This window comes from Arvicanthis niloticus, chromosome 21 (assembly GCF_011762505.2).
Source record: "Arvicanthis niloticus isolate mArvNil1 chromosome 21, mArvNil1.pat.X, whole genome shotgun sequence".
Lineage (NCBI taxonomy): Eukaryota > Metazoa > Chordata > Mammalia > Rodentia > Muridae > Arvicanthis > Arvicanthis niloticus.
Genome location: NC_047678.1, coordinates 40,083,178 through 40,097,822, shown reverse-complemented (window position 1 = coordinate 40,097,822; position 14,645 = coordinate 40,083,178). Strand labels below are relative to the sequence as shown.

The following is a 14,645-nucleotide window of genomic DNA, read 5'->3' as shown; positions in this document are numbered from 1 at the left end:
TTTTCTAGCTTTGGCCATGGGCATCAGGGTTTGTCCTTCTTACCTGAGAACATGCTAGGCCATGAGGTTAAGAGGGATTTTCTCTCACACTAGAGGAGCAGTGCGATGGGATACAGGAATGGCCCTCGGTCTGTGAAGGTCGGCCTCAGAACAGCTAGGAGAACAGGTCTGCTGTTAAATAGAAAAGGGAGAATTTGGGGTGAGTGGCAGAAGCTAGTGAGTGACAAGTGACTGTCTAGGACTGCTCTATTCTTGGTGCTCAGGGACACAAGTCAAGGAGAAGAACTGAGCACAGTGTGTACGCTGGTTAGTTTTTTTTTTTTTTTTTAAATCAACTTAATACAAGCCAGGGTCATTGGGGAAGAAGAAAAATTAGTTGAGAAAATGGCTCCATCAGATTGGCCCGTGAACAAGTCTCTGGGGCATTTTCTTGATTGATGATGGAGGTGGGAGGGCCCAGCCCACTGTGGGAGGTGCCACTCTTGGATAAGTGGTCCTGGGGTGTATAAGGAAGCAGACTGAGCAAGCTGCATGCCTCCCCGGCTTCGCTTCAGTTCCTGCCTCCAGGTTCCTGTCCTGACTTCCTGTCATGATGGACTGTGACCCGGATGTGTGAGCTGAGCAAATCCTTGACTCCCAAGTTGCTTTTGGTCATGAGCTTCATCTGAACAACAGGAAGGAAACTAAGGTAGCCCACTGGGCCCTTTAGAGGTGTGCCTCGTCATCATCTGGCATGTCTGTCCTGTGTCTGGTATCATCTGTGGACCTGCCTCTAAGGGCCAGTAGAGCCCTCATCACTGACAGATAGCAAAAGCTCCATGCATAGGGTCAGTACCCACCTCCTTCCTCAGGTAAAGACCACAGGTAGATCTGTTTGTGTTGGGGGATGAGAAGGGGCCTTTGTGTGTTAGTTACAATCCTTGTAGTTTTGATGAACCTCTGGCATGAAGCAACTTAGTGGAGGAAGTATTCATTTTGACTTACACCTTGAGGGGCTACAGTCTGTGAGGTCGGGAGCTTGAGGCGGCTGGTCACACGGCATCCACTGTCAGGAAACAGAGAGAGATGAACGCCAGTGCTCAGCTCATTGTCTCCTTTTTACTCAGTCAGTACCCCAGGCTGTGGTACTGCCCACATTTAGGATGAGTCTTCCCACCTTAATTAACACAATCGAGACAGAGATGCACAAAAACAGTCAACATTACACATCACACTGCATCACACCTGGTGACCTTTTCCCTCGAACACTCTACATTTATTTATTTATTTATTTATTTATTTACATACATTTATTTATCAGTCAATTAATCAGTTTGTGTGTATGCGTGTGTGTGTGTGTGTTTTGTATGCAAGTACACGTCTTAGTACATGTGTGAAGGTCACAGGATGATTTGCTAGAATCAGTTCTCGCCTACCATCACATGGGTCCTCGGGATCGAACTCAGGTCTCCAGACTTGGCGACAAGCACCTTGTCCTGTTGAGCCCTCTCACCAGCCCCTGAAGTAGTTTAAAGGTTAGAAGCAGATTGGTTATTTCATCAGAACTGCTCAGACCTGCTGCATAACCACACAGTCTCTTTGTATCTTAAGACAAGTTCCAAAAACTTCTTTGAGAATGGTAGTATTTTAAGAGACCTACTATGTGTGGCTGTTCAAGCTTAGTTTCTGTGTAGTCTCCTTCTAGTCCTGGCTCTACACTTACGTACGGTGAATTTCAGCGTCAAAGAGTCGCTTGCCCAGATATAGCACCGTACCCTGCTTTCTAGGGCTTCAAAGCTGTGCTCTCCTGTGTGTCCTGTAAGGTAAACAGCCCACAGCACAGTGCTGATCTTGAAGCCAGTGTCAGCAGGTTGGCCTCCAAAGTCTCAGGGTAACTGAACAATAACTCTGCCGCCGGAGACTGCTGGTATTAGGGCTCCAGACATGGTTCCCTAGAACTTTCTCTACTGGGTCTTGGAAGAATCTTGTTTGGCTGGCGTGTTGATTTTTTGTGTTGTGATTTCTTCACAGACATTCATGGTGTTGAACAAGAAGAGAACGATCTATCGCTTCAGTGCCAAGCGGGCCTTGTTCGTTCTGGGGCCCTTTAATCCCATCAGAAGCTTGATGATTCGTATCTCTGTCCATTCATATCCTTTCTCTAAGTTCAGGCTGGGAAATCTGTGCAAGCCCAGGGGTCCATGCGTGTTCTATTGCCATTATTAATTGTTAATTTGCGTCAGGGTCTCGTAGCTCAGGCTATCCTCAAAATCCCTATGTAGCAGAAGATAACCTCAAACTTTTGACCTTTTCCAAGTCCTAGGATTATGGGAACATGCCTCTCCACACAGTTTACCTAATGCTGGGGGTTGAACACAGGCCTTCAGTATGCTAGCCAAGCACTAGACCAGCTCCGGTTTCAGTGGAAGCAGATAGTCTTTGTTCCCAAAGTGCCCCTGGGGTGTGTCTGGCCCTGTGTGGGGTGGTAAGTGTGTGAACCACTGTGGCCTGGGAGCCTCAGTTTCAGGAGACATGCGCAGAGGTATTTGAGTCTCAGTAAGCACAGAAGAGGCTGGGTCATTTTAGATCCGAGACGAGGAAGGCCGATGTGGATTCGTACACATAGTTCCTGGAAACAGGGTGTGTGGTAGGGACTCTTATTTAAGTAGTGCAGTAAAGAAGAACTCTCTGGAGAAGGAAGAAAGAAAGCAGGATGGCAAAGAGGACGGGCCTGGCAGATGGTACCCAGGGGTGGTACGCCTGCTTATCGTGCAGCATGTTCTGGGCTTTGCTCTCTGGAGCTGCCAGGGGATGGGATGAACCAGTTAAGGCTGCAATTTCAACTAAGTCAGCCTGAGCCTGACTCTGCGGAGAGTTCCTAGGTCACATGGCACCTGGGTCTCATGTAGTCCAGGCTGGCTCAGACTCTGTGACCCAAGGATGATATAGAGCTATGGATGGTCATGCTGCTCCTTGGTGCTGGGATTGCAGGTGTGAACTGCCATGGCTGGTTCATGCAGTGCTGAGGACTGAGGCCAGGGCTTTGTGCATGCTGGGTAAATACTCTTCCAGCTGAGCTAAAACATCCCCAACCTAGGGCCAGTTAAATCTATATCAACAAGATGTGTGGAAGGGACAGTAGCTCTCCCAAGGGGAGGCTGCTGTTTAAGAGGGACCCTTCTCCAGGGGATTGCACTGAGTTGTTAGGAGCCAGCTCTCACATTTGAATGCATTTGAATGCAAGCAGCTCAGAGATCCCCATCACAATGGCAGTCTGTCACCTCCTGCAGTGTCTGTGCCTTAACTGGTCCTGGTCACAGTCTTTAGCATGTTCATCATCTGCACCGTGATCATCAACTGTATGTTCATGGCTAATGCTACGGAAAAAACTTTTGACAATGACATTCCCGAGTGAGTATTGTCCCTGTATCCACAAACCCTGAAGTCTTTCTTTTTAAAAGTTAGCTGAGGGGCTCGGGATGTGAATCCCTTTGGTAGACTGTTTGCTTGAAGCCCTTGGTTCCATTCCCAGCACTACAGAAACTTAGCTCAGAGGTGCACGCTGTGGTCTCAGCACTTGGGAGGTAAGGCTGGAGGATCAGAAAGATCAAGGGCATCCTCAAATAGATATTGAACGTAAGACCAGCCTGGGCTACAGTAAAACCCTTCTCCAAAAACAAAACCAAAAAACCAAAAAAACCCCAGAACACCACCTCAACCCCCAAACTTATGCTTTAAAGAATGACTGTCTTAAATTGGAGTTGAGTGGAGAGTAGGGGTGGATCTCAGTCCCCAACATAAATGCCGGCAAAGCCATTTTTACTTTTGTAGATAGAAAAAAAAATGTCTTTAGAAGAATTAAAAATATTTGTACCAAACAGCACACATGAACTTGTCATTTTTTTATTCTTTGGTAATTTTATACACAAATGTATTTAGATCCTCTGCCTCCCCTTTGAACACATACATTTTTGTGTCTAGATTTTAGATGGCTTTCTTTGTGCCCATATCAGCTTTATGCGGATGTATTTTGATAGATATATGATAGTTTACTTGGTAAACTGTAATTACTCAAAGCCTCTAGAATTTTAGCATTAACTTCCCTACTGCCACCTTTTTGTATAAAGCTACCTTTAGATTATTATTTTTCTCAGAACAGATGATTGGAAGGGGCTTTCCTGGGCCAAATATGTATCATAACGCCTTTAAATACATATTCGTATTTTATATTTTGCTTATATAGTTAATATATTTACATTTTCTACTTTAAATACATTCTCATATGCCAAATGTTTTCTGAGAAGTTTGTATCAGTTTATTCTGCCACCATAAGCCTAGGGACCAATCAAATCACATTTTACATTCAATTGTCTGTGGTCAAATGTTTACTTTACCTTCTTAGCCAGACACAGTGACAGAATCCTGTAATCCTGCCAGTCAGGAGATAGACCAGGATGATCAGAAATTTGAGGGAAGCCTGGACTACTTAGTGAGACTTGGTCTAAAAAATATTGTTTTAAAAATACATATATTTCATGGTGGCTGGAGACAAGGTTCAGCAGATAGAAGGTCACTTGCTGCTTTTATAGAAGAGCCTGGTTCAGGTCCCAGAATCAACATATAGTTCCAGCTCTTGGAGATCTAGTGCCCTCTTGTGGCTTCTGAGTAACCTGCACTCATGTGCACATGCCCACGCATACACATACACATAAATAAAAGTAAATCTCTAAAAATAATTCTTTTTTTAAAAAAGATTTATTTATTTTATGTGTGTGACTACACTTTCATTGTCTTCAGACACACCAGAAGAGGCCATCAGATCCCATTACAGATGGTTGTGAGCCATCATGTGGTTGCTGGGAATTGAACTCAGGACCTCTGGAAGAGCAGTCAGTGCTCTTAACCTCTGAGCCATCTCTCCAGCCCTAAAAATAATTCTTTATATGAGTCATGACAGCACTTGTCATCCCAGAACTTTGGATGCAGAGGCAGAAGGATTATGAGTTCAAGGCCAGTCTTGCTTACATAGTGAGATTATGTAAAAAAAAAAATATTTTTAAAAAATATTTCTTTACACTGGGAATTGGTGTTTCAATTTTGTTTACAATCTTTGTGTGACACATCATTTTCTGTCTTTTACTTTCAACTCTTATTTTTCTACACTTAGAGTATTTATTTTATTTTTATTTATATATTTTTAGGTGTATAGGATCTTTGCTTGCATGTGTGTCTGTACCCCACATGGAGGCCAAAAGAGGGCGCTGGATCCCCCAAATTAGAGTTACAGACAGCTGTCAGACTTTGGGTGGCCTCTGGGAACTGAACTCTGGTCTCCTGAAAGAACAAGCAGTTCCCTTAGCCACTGAGCCATCTCTTCAGCCCCTCTGACCCTCCTGTTTTTGTTCCATCTCACCAGAGCTAAGATTACAGGCATGCAGCACCAAACCTGGTTTATGTGGTGCTCGGACTTGAACTGAGGGCCTTGTGCATGCTAGGCCAAGACCCACCTCTGGGGCCCAGCCCTGGGTGACTCCTTTCTTTGCCTGCCATTTATCATATCCATTCTTTTTATGAATGATTTGTTTTGTAGATACATCTTCATTGGAATTTATATTTTAGAAGCTGTGATTAAAATATTGGCAAGAGGCTTCATTGTGGATGAGTTTTCTTTCCTCCGAGATCCGTGGAACTGGCTGGACTTCATTGTCATTGGAACAGCGTAAGCCTGTTAAAGATTTCTGTGAGAGGTACTTGGGGTAGTAAAGACGTCCCTTTGCTTCCTTTGGGGCTCCATGTGGATCTACAAGGACAGCAATGTGGCCAGCAGTTGTGTGGCTCTCTCAGCCTAGAAATGGTTGATCCAGAGCAATGCCAGGAAGCCACTGGCGGGAGCCTCTGGGCACACACCCGTCTCTCATGTTTTCCTCCATCCACTGACCAACTGTGGTCTTACATGCTAGGCTCTGTAAGCACAGGGTTGTAAAAACAAAACACAAAGTAACAGAAAAGTATCAGGAAGCTCACAGTTCAGGGGGAAAGAGAGGACTGATGTTAGTTACAATATGGTTGGCCGGTTACCAGGATAAATATTGGTGTCAGAGCATGTAGGGAGAGCCAAGGACTCTGGCAAGTATCACAAAGAGTTTTGTTCCAGAAGTTTTTTTTTTTTTTTTTTTTTTTTTGTTTGGGCTTTTCAGTTTAATGTTGAGTGAACTGTGGTGGTGATTTCCCACTTGGGGCCTTTATGTTAAAGTCCAATTGTGTGTCTGTGTGTGTGTTGTTGGGGGACGGTGGCAGAGTCTGTATTGGAAAGATGGGAGCAGTCCCAGAAGGTCTTAAAAACCAAGCCAAGGAGTTCATTCGGTCTTTCTGTGAGGTGTGAGTGCTGAGAAGCTGGGAAGGGTTTTAAGCAAGAGAATGGATGTATGCTTTTTGTTTGGGTTGTTTTTTGAGACTTTTTTTTGTATGTGTACACATGTGTGTGTGTGCACGTGGAAGCCAGAGTCTGCTGTCAGGAACCATCCACCTGCTCTTCCATCTTATTATTCAGGCAGGCATCTCAATCAAACCCAGAGCTTACTGATATGACTTGTGTGTGACCAGCTTGCTCTGGGGATCCCCTGCCTCTGCCTTCCAAGGCTGGAATTACAGGTGGGAGGCCTTGTCCACCCAACATTTACATGAGTTCTGGGGATCCAAACTCTGAACCGTATGCTTGCAGGCAAAGTGCTTTACCATTGAGCCACCTCCCCAGATCTCCCACCTCACCCAACTTTTCATACTATGGAATGCATGTGGAGGTCAGAGGACAACTCCCAGGAGACTGTTCTCGCCTTCTGTCTTGTTGAGACGGGACGTCTCTTGCTTCTTTTGTACCACATATTCCAGGCTAGCTGGTCTGTGAGCTTCCGGGTGATCCTCCTGTCTCTGCTTCCTGTAGGGCCATAGGAATGCGGGGATTACAGATGCGTACCACTGCATCTAGCTTTTTATGTGGGTTCTGGGCATTGGACTCAGGTTGTCAGGCTCGGATGGCGAGTGAGTACCTTTACCCACTGAGCCACGTCCCCAGTCTCAGAGATCCATTTTGAATTAGTCATACATGACTCAGGCTGAGTATTGAGATTCTTCCTTACGGAAACAAACAGTTTCGACACCTTAGTGATGGAGTAAGTAAAATACACCAAGCCAGCGCGACAATAGTACAGCCGTTGCAGGTATTTGTGCCAGGCTTTGTGGTTAGCACTTGGCCTGGGTTTTACTCATTTCAGTCACAGATGGCGCTAGAGAGTGCTATTCATCTCAGAGGTGTACATTTGAAGATCGCTGCTTCCATGCTCCTGGCTACCGAAGATTAAGAGCATAGGCTCCAGGGCTCTGTCGGGGAGAGTACTTGCTGTGCCCATATAAGGCTCCTGGGACTGAGCCCAGCACCTGTATACAAGCTGCTGTTTGTAGTATCTGGTGCCTATAATGCCAGCTCTAGTGCAGCAGAGACAGAAGGATCTCATGCTTGCCCACCAGCTAGCTCAGCCCAACCCTGGGTTCAGTGAGAGACCCTGTCTCAAAAGAAAAGTAAGGTGTACAGCGACTTAAGAAGACACCTGCTGCCAATCTCTGGCCTCTGTGGAGACATGTCATGTAGCCACGTTGTGCAGTCCTGGGCTCTCCCTGTGTTTTGTCTTCTAGGGTTGCACCTTATTTTCACTGTAACAAAGTCAACCTTTCTGCCCTTCGTACCTTCCGGGTGTTCAGAGCTCTGAAAGCTATTTCCGTTATCTCAGGTAAGCCTCTGGCTCTGAGCTAAAATGCTCTCTGGCATTGAAACATTTCTGAACCGGGGTGGTGCTGGTGCTGGAGAGATGGCTCCACAGTTAGGAGCTTTTACTGCTTTCCCAGAGGAACTGGGCTTGTTTCCAAGTATCCCCGTTGGGCAGTTCACAGCCAGCTCTCTGGTTTGCTACTGTGGATGACACCACCTTAAATATGGGTGTCAGATATCTTGTCTGTGTGTTGACCTCAGGTAGGTGTACACCTAGGAGTGGTTTAGCAAGATTGTATGGTGGTTCTACGTTTAGCTTTGAGGATCCCCCATATTGATTTCCATTGTGACAGCATTCATTTCTATCCCCCCCACAAGGATTCCTTCTCCCTCCACACCACGTGCTCTAATTAGTCCCCTCTGACTCATTCCCGCTCTCCTTCCCTCCCTCCATTTTCAACCTCTCTCCTTCCCTTCTTTCCCCTTTCCATTATTTCTCTCCCTCCCTCCCTCTCTCCTTCCCCCCCCTTTCTTCTCTCCTCCCCTCCCCTCCCTCACACATCCCTTCTCTCCTTCACACCATTTCTTTCCCTCCCTCCTCTCTTCCCTCTCTCCTTCCCTCACACCAACCCTCCTCTCTCCCTCCCTCCCCTCTTCACACCATTTCTCTCCCTTCCTCCCTCTCACCCTCACACTATCCTCCTTCCTCCTTCCCTCCTTCCCTCCTTCCCTCTTTCCCTCCTCTCTCTCTCTCTCTCTCTCTCTCTCTCTCTCTCTCTCTCTCTCTCTCTTCCAAGCCAACACTCCTATAGGGGTATCCAGAAGCAAACCTCCAAGCAGTGACTCACTGACACACTCATATCCCCTCAAAAAAGTGTTTTTCTTTCAGTGAACTTTCAACTTGCATTTCCCTTATGGCCAAGAGTTCTGAGCTTTTTTTTTTTTTTTTTTTTTTTGATATACAGACCAGCCATTTATTCTTCCTTTTAAAATAACAGGAACCAGTCCCATCCAAAAGAATTCAGCATTTATTACTCCTATGAGGTGGCCATTAAGACATTGGATTTTTTTTTTTTCCAATTCCCTGGACCATTAACACAACCAGAATTCAAACCTGGTCAGTCACTGAATGCACTTTTTGACCTACTAAGGAAAAGTGATATTTTTTTTTTTTTAAAGTTTGATTTGAGAAAAAGGGCTTGATAACCTGAAAAAATTTCATTTCTTCTTCTGTTTAAAACTGTATCAAATCATTCTATGACAACATCGTTTTTAAGTTTTAAAGTATGGTGTGAAGACTTAAAATACATTTAACTTAATTTAAAAAAATGTTTCTTATTTTAGGGCAGTGCTTTCTATACAGAGAAACACTATCTCAAATCAACAATGAATGAATGAATAAATAACAATTAAATATTTATTTTTATTGATTCATTTACCCACTTAGTCATGGATGATTTATGAGTGCTTAACTTTGTGAGTTCTTTTCTCTGCCCCATTTCTCTGTCAGCCGTGCACTGGCAGAGGTCTGTCCTGTTCTGTCAGCTGCCTCCCTCCCTGCCTTGCCCCTCCTGTCTTTGCTCCCGTTCCTGGGTCTGTCTCCTGAGCCGTCTGCATCTTTTCACCGCCTACACCTGCACTGGGAATTGTTTCCCCCTTCTTTTCTCTGACAGCGTCAGATTTGAGTCTTACAATAAGGTCTCTAATCCATCTTGAATAGATTTTTGTGCGGAAGTACAAATTGAGGTTTGACAGTCTGCATATGGACCAGCATTGTCTGTTACAGAGAGAGATATTCCTTATCTGATGTTTGTCTCTGACACATTGTCAAAATGAGATGGCTGTACCTGGGTGACGTTATTTCCCAGCCCTGTGTTCTATCTTGTTAGAGACCACGTATCCTCTGGCTGCCTCATTCCCATGGCCCTGTCATGTAGTTTGAGATCAAGTATGGTGATTCTGACATCATTGCTCCTCCACGCAGTACACATTGCGTTGGCTGTTTCAGATCCTCAGTGCTTCCGTAGGAATCCGAGATTGTTCGGTGGCATTGTGTTTATAGCTTGAAGACTTGCAGGGATGGGGGGATTTAGGAGCCATACCAGACAGCTCGGCGAGGAAGGGAACCTCGAAATGCTACGAATCAGGGCTTTTCCTACCCTTTGCTTGAAGACCCAGTCTGAAACATTTTCTAGTGTATCTCAAGATAATCTCATTTGTATCTTTGGTATCTTTGCCCTAGATGTACAAGTGCTTAGCAGTATTTCTCACGAGTTGGTGAAGGGAATGGAAAGTGCCTTAACATCACTGACAGTCACGCGGCTCCTCTGGGACATTTCCATTTACTTAGATATAGACACTCTTTCCGCCCTAGCATGTACCTCTGCTCACACACTGCAGCTATAACCTTTCCTGTACCTTGACAGTTGTCAGTAATCACTAAATGTTAACTACGAGTCTGTGCCATTCTCTGGGTGGACTTCCTGTGACCCCCTAGCTGTGGAGGTGCCCTCACAGTCAAGCCCAAGAGAGACTCTTGCATCTGTCTGGCGTGATTCTCCCCACAAAGTTTCCTCACTGCCTCTTCAAAGCATCCCCGAGGCAGGCAAAGGGTAGGGAGGGGTGAAGACCTAGGGCTCAGAGCTTTGGTAATGGCATCTAAGGCTAGGCACTCAAGGCTTTAGAACCGTAAGCAGGTCACTTCTCAATGTCCAGCCTGCAGCCAACAGCCTCCCAGGCCTTCATCGGGCCCTGCTTGGCTGTTGCCTATGTCTGGTCAGGGGCTGAGGGATGCTTCTCCCCAAATGTCTTATGCCCTCAGGTCTGAAGGTCATTGTAGGTGCCCTGCTGCGCTCGGTGAAGAAGCTGGTGGATGTGATGGTCCTCACTCTCTTTTGCCTCAGCATCTTTGCCCTGGTTGGCCAGCAGCTGTTCATGGGAATTCTGAACCAGAAATGTATTAAGGACAACTGTGGCCCTAACCCTACATCTAACCGTGAGTTCCCACTGTGTACCCTTTGTTTTTGTGCACTGTCGATTGCCATCGACTGCCCACTCCTACGGTCTGATTACTCTGTCCTTAGAAGCAAGGCCAGGCTGTCCACCCTGACACATACACATGCACGCACACACACGCACACGCACACGCACACGCACACCTAGTCATAGCTGAGTCTCTCGTCCGCCTTTGCCCAGGGCCGGCCTCCGGTCCATCTGGGGTTGAATGAGGTGATGGTCCAGTTTCCCATCTCTCTGTCCATTCCCTCCTTCCTCTTCTCACTCTAAGGCTTCACCCCTTGCTGGATGCCCATGGTGATTACTTCAGAGAATTAAAATTCAGCTGCTTGAAAAATAGCCTGACACATTTGCGATCTGCTATTCTTTTACACATTCGTATTCTTCTCTGTGGCTTTCTTCTCTTAGAGGATTGCTTTGTAAAGGAAAAAGATAGCGAAGACTTCGTCATGTGTGGCACCTGGCTTGGCAGCAGGTAAAAACAAAAGCACTCCCCACCCCAACAACAAATTATTTCCAAGTGCGGCTAGTAGGTTTCTTTCCAGTTATGTGGAATTGGTAGCTCACAATAAATAGTAGAAAATTCAATAATATTTCAAATTTGTGGAATGGATTTTCAAATCTTTCAAAGGTGAGTAGTTAAATAAATAATAGGACTATAAGATACAAAAAGGAATTCCTCCTTGTTTGGGCATGGAATAACCTATGTTAATCCATAAGGAAGCAGGCAATATTCTCATGAGGAAGCTACAGAAGATTGGTAAGACATACTCCCATGGACTTATTGTAAAAGATACATGTGGATGAATCAATAGATCAATGTGTGTTTCTCCCTCCATGGAAAACTGGGACCTTATAAAGCTAATGGTTAACTGTAGGTAGGACCAAAGGACTCAGGAGGGAGACTTAGTAAATATTCTGTATACTTTTTTTCAGGCTACAAAATTTTTATTTTAAATTATGCTAATCACCATTGTCCCAAATACCATCCCTTTTCTGTTCTTTTTCTCTAATTTCATTCTTTTTCTTTTTAAAGTTTACTTCAGCTATTTATTTTTATTACCAAGTAGCATCCAGTGAACGCAGATCTAATTTCATTCTTGTTTTTTTATTTATCTTTTTATCTTTTGTCAGTGTCATAGATGTATACAATGAATTTTAGTGATTTCCCCATTGCCCTCCTTCTCCCTGCTTCTTCTCCCTCTGAAACACATCTTCTTTCCAATATGCCCCCTTCTTCCTTTGTGGTGTGTGTGTGTGTGTGTGTGGTGTGGTGTATGTGTGTGGTGTGTGTGGTTTGTATTGTGTGTGTGGTGTGTGTGTGGTGTATGCGTGTATGTGTGTGTTGTGTGGTATTGTATGTTGTGTGTTTGTATGTGTGTGTGTATGTGGTGTGTGGTATGTGGTGTGAATGTGTGTATGTGGTGTATGTATATGTGTGTGTGTGGTCTGTATGTGTGTGATGTGTGTGGTGTGTGTGTATGTGTGTGGTGTGTGTGATGTGTGTGGTGTGTGTGTATGTGTGTGGTGTGTGTGGTGTGTGTATATGTGGTGTGTGTGTATGTGTGGTCTGTATGTGTGTGATGTGTGTGGTGTGTGTGTATGTGTGTGGTGTGTGTGGTGTGTGTATATGTGGTGTGTGTGTATGTGTGGTCTGTATGTGTGTGGTGTATTGTGTGTGGTATGTGTTGTATGTTGTGTGTTTGTATGTGTGTGTATGTGGTATGTGGTGTGTATGTGTGTGTGGTGTGTGTATATGTGGTATGTGTGTATGTAGTGTGTGTGTATGTGGTGTGTGTGTGGTCTGTGTGTGTGGTGTGTGATGTGTGTGGTGTGTGTGTGTGGTGTATAGTGTGTGTGTATGTCTGGTGTGTCTGTGTCCCACTGAGTTTAATCAGGGTTTCTTACAGGAACATGGCTGAGAGGTTAGCCATTGGAGTACTGGAGCTTACCAGTGGCTATGCCCCTTCCCCAGCAACCACTACCTGTCAATCTTTGCTCATGGAGAAGGCGGGGCCTCTTGGGGGACCCCCAGTTCTGTGATGGGGTGTGGATAGGTCCCGTCTTGTGCAGCTGTGTGCTGGTTCCCACAGCTCCTGGGACACGGGTTTTTATATTGCTATAGTGCCTTGGATCTGCATTTAATCCTTTAGTGAACACCTGGCTAATATGACTTCATCAGTAGTCCCTTGGGAGGGTAATGAGAGTCCTTGAGGGGACATCAGGGAAACTCAGCAGGCAGAGCGCGGCATGGGGAGGCGGTCATTCTCTATGTTTTTTTGAGGATGTTGGGCGGCGGGTGAGGGGAATCTAATCTTTCTCCATTCCTTTGTCTCCAACATCTAGACATTGCCCTGATGGCTCTACATGCAATAAAACCACATTTAACCCAGACTATAATTACACGAACTTTGACAACTTTGGCTGGTCTTTCCTCGCCATGTTCCGGGTTATGACTCAAGACTCCTGGGAGAAGCTTTATCGACAGGTTCCTATCTATAGTCTCTCTAATTCCCCGATCCATTCCAACGTCCCTCTGCCTTAACAGCCCATTTATCATTTATTTAAAACCTACCCTCCAGCTCCTCCATTGTCATCTCTTGCTTATCTGAGTTGGCTGTACAATTGAATCCTGCTTCAGAGACTGAGTTAGAAACTCTAAAACAATGAAACATGATGCTGGGAATAAAAGCACAAACAAACTCTTTCTTTATGCATTACTCGCTGCCTGCTTTTCCACCCTTAGCGATACCTACCTGCCTATCTATCTGTCTGTCTGTCTGTCTGTCCGTCCGTCCGTCCGTCCGTCCGTCCATCCATCCATCCATCCATCTATCTATCTATCTTTCTTTCTTTCTTTCTCCTGCCTTTTCTAATTTGAAAACTTACAAACATCACTGAGAGAGATATGGACAGTCACCTCGGGGAGGTTGGCCTCTCTGTCAATGTTTGGCAGATCCATTGCAAGAGGAGACATCAGGAGTTGCTGTATCACTGGGAGGCTGGAGGCGGTGGTTGTCTTGCCTTTTGGCTTCTCTGGGTCCCAATGGACCAAGTGGAATTGTCATGGGCCACACCAGGGTTGGGGGCGGTGCTCTCTTGCACTTGCAGGTTTTGAGATCACACAAGTATTTCCTTTGCAAGATGGTGCAGCAGTATTTGGTCATTCACAAAGTTCACTCTTAGCCATGCAGTTGGGGTTGGAGAGATGGCTCCACAGTTGAGAGCACTTGATCCTCTGGGGTTCAGTTTCTAGCAGCCCCCACATCATACGGCTCACGACTGCCTGTCGCTCCAGCCCTAGAGGACCTGACACCTTTTTTTTTTTTTTTTTTTTTTTATGGCTATATACACATAGCATGCGCCGACACAGACATACACATAAAGATAAATAAATCTTAAAACAGAGCCATGCGATTGAGTTATAAAATATTCCAAGATGTCTCATGTTTTAAGTGAGTTTATGATTTTGTGTTTGGCTGCATTCGTAGCTGCTCTGGGCTGTGGTTGAGCATCTGCGACCGTATCATCCTGTTGGACTACAGAAGGTACAACAGATATATGCTCCGTTCTGCCCCTTGCAGATTCTTCGGACCTCTGGGATCTACTTTGTCTTCTTCTTCGTGGTGGTTATCTTCCTGGGCTCTTTCTACCTGCTTAACTTAACCCTGGCCGTCGTCACCATGGCTTACGAAGAACAGAACAGAAATGTAGCTGCCGAGACAGAGGCCAAGGAGAAGATGTTTCAGGAAGCCCAGCAGCTGTTAAAGGAAGAGAAAGAGGTAGGGCTTAGACAGTGGGAATCCAGAGAGCTGTGAGGGAGGCTGAAGGGCCTCTTGAGGCTGGGTCTCAGCCCTTTAGTGCTCTGTGTTTTACTGAGAATTGAGCC

At 45.4% G+C, this 14,645-nt stretch overlaps 1 protein-coding gene across 1 annotated transcript in view; it reads left to right on the top strand.

Annotated features, from left to right (window-relative positions):
* Nucleotides 1-14,645, top strand: part of Scn11a (sodium voltage-gated channel alpha subunit 11) — a 66,398-nt gene that overhangs the window by 2,823 nt on the left and 48,930 nt on the right. Inside the window, exons 2-9 of the mRNA XM_034483851.2 lie at nucleotides 2,011-2,129; nucleotides 3,298-3,390; nucleotides 5,570-5,698; nucleotides 7,669-7,763; nucleotides 10,563-10,736; nucleotides 11,165-11,231; nucleotides 13,103-13,244; nucleotides 14,341-14,538. Of these exons, the coding sequence (XP_034339742.1) occupies nucleotides 2,011-2,129; nucleotides 3,298-3,390; nucleotides 5,570-5,698; nucleotides 7,669-7,763; nucleotides 10,563-10,736; nucleotides 11,165-11,231; nucleotides 13,103-13,244; nucleotides 14,341-14,538 (1,017 nt within the window). The remainder of the gene's footprint in view (nucleotides 1-2,010; nucleotides 2,130-3,297; nucleotides 3,391-5,569; nucleotides 5,699-7,668; nucleotides 7,764-10,562; nucleotides 10,737-11,164; nucleotides 11,232-13,102; nucleotides 13,245-14,340; nucleotides 14,539-14,645) is intronic.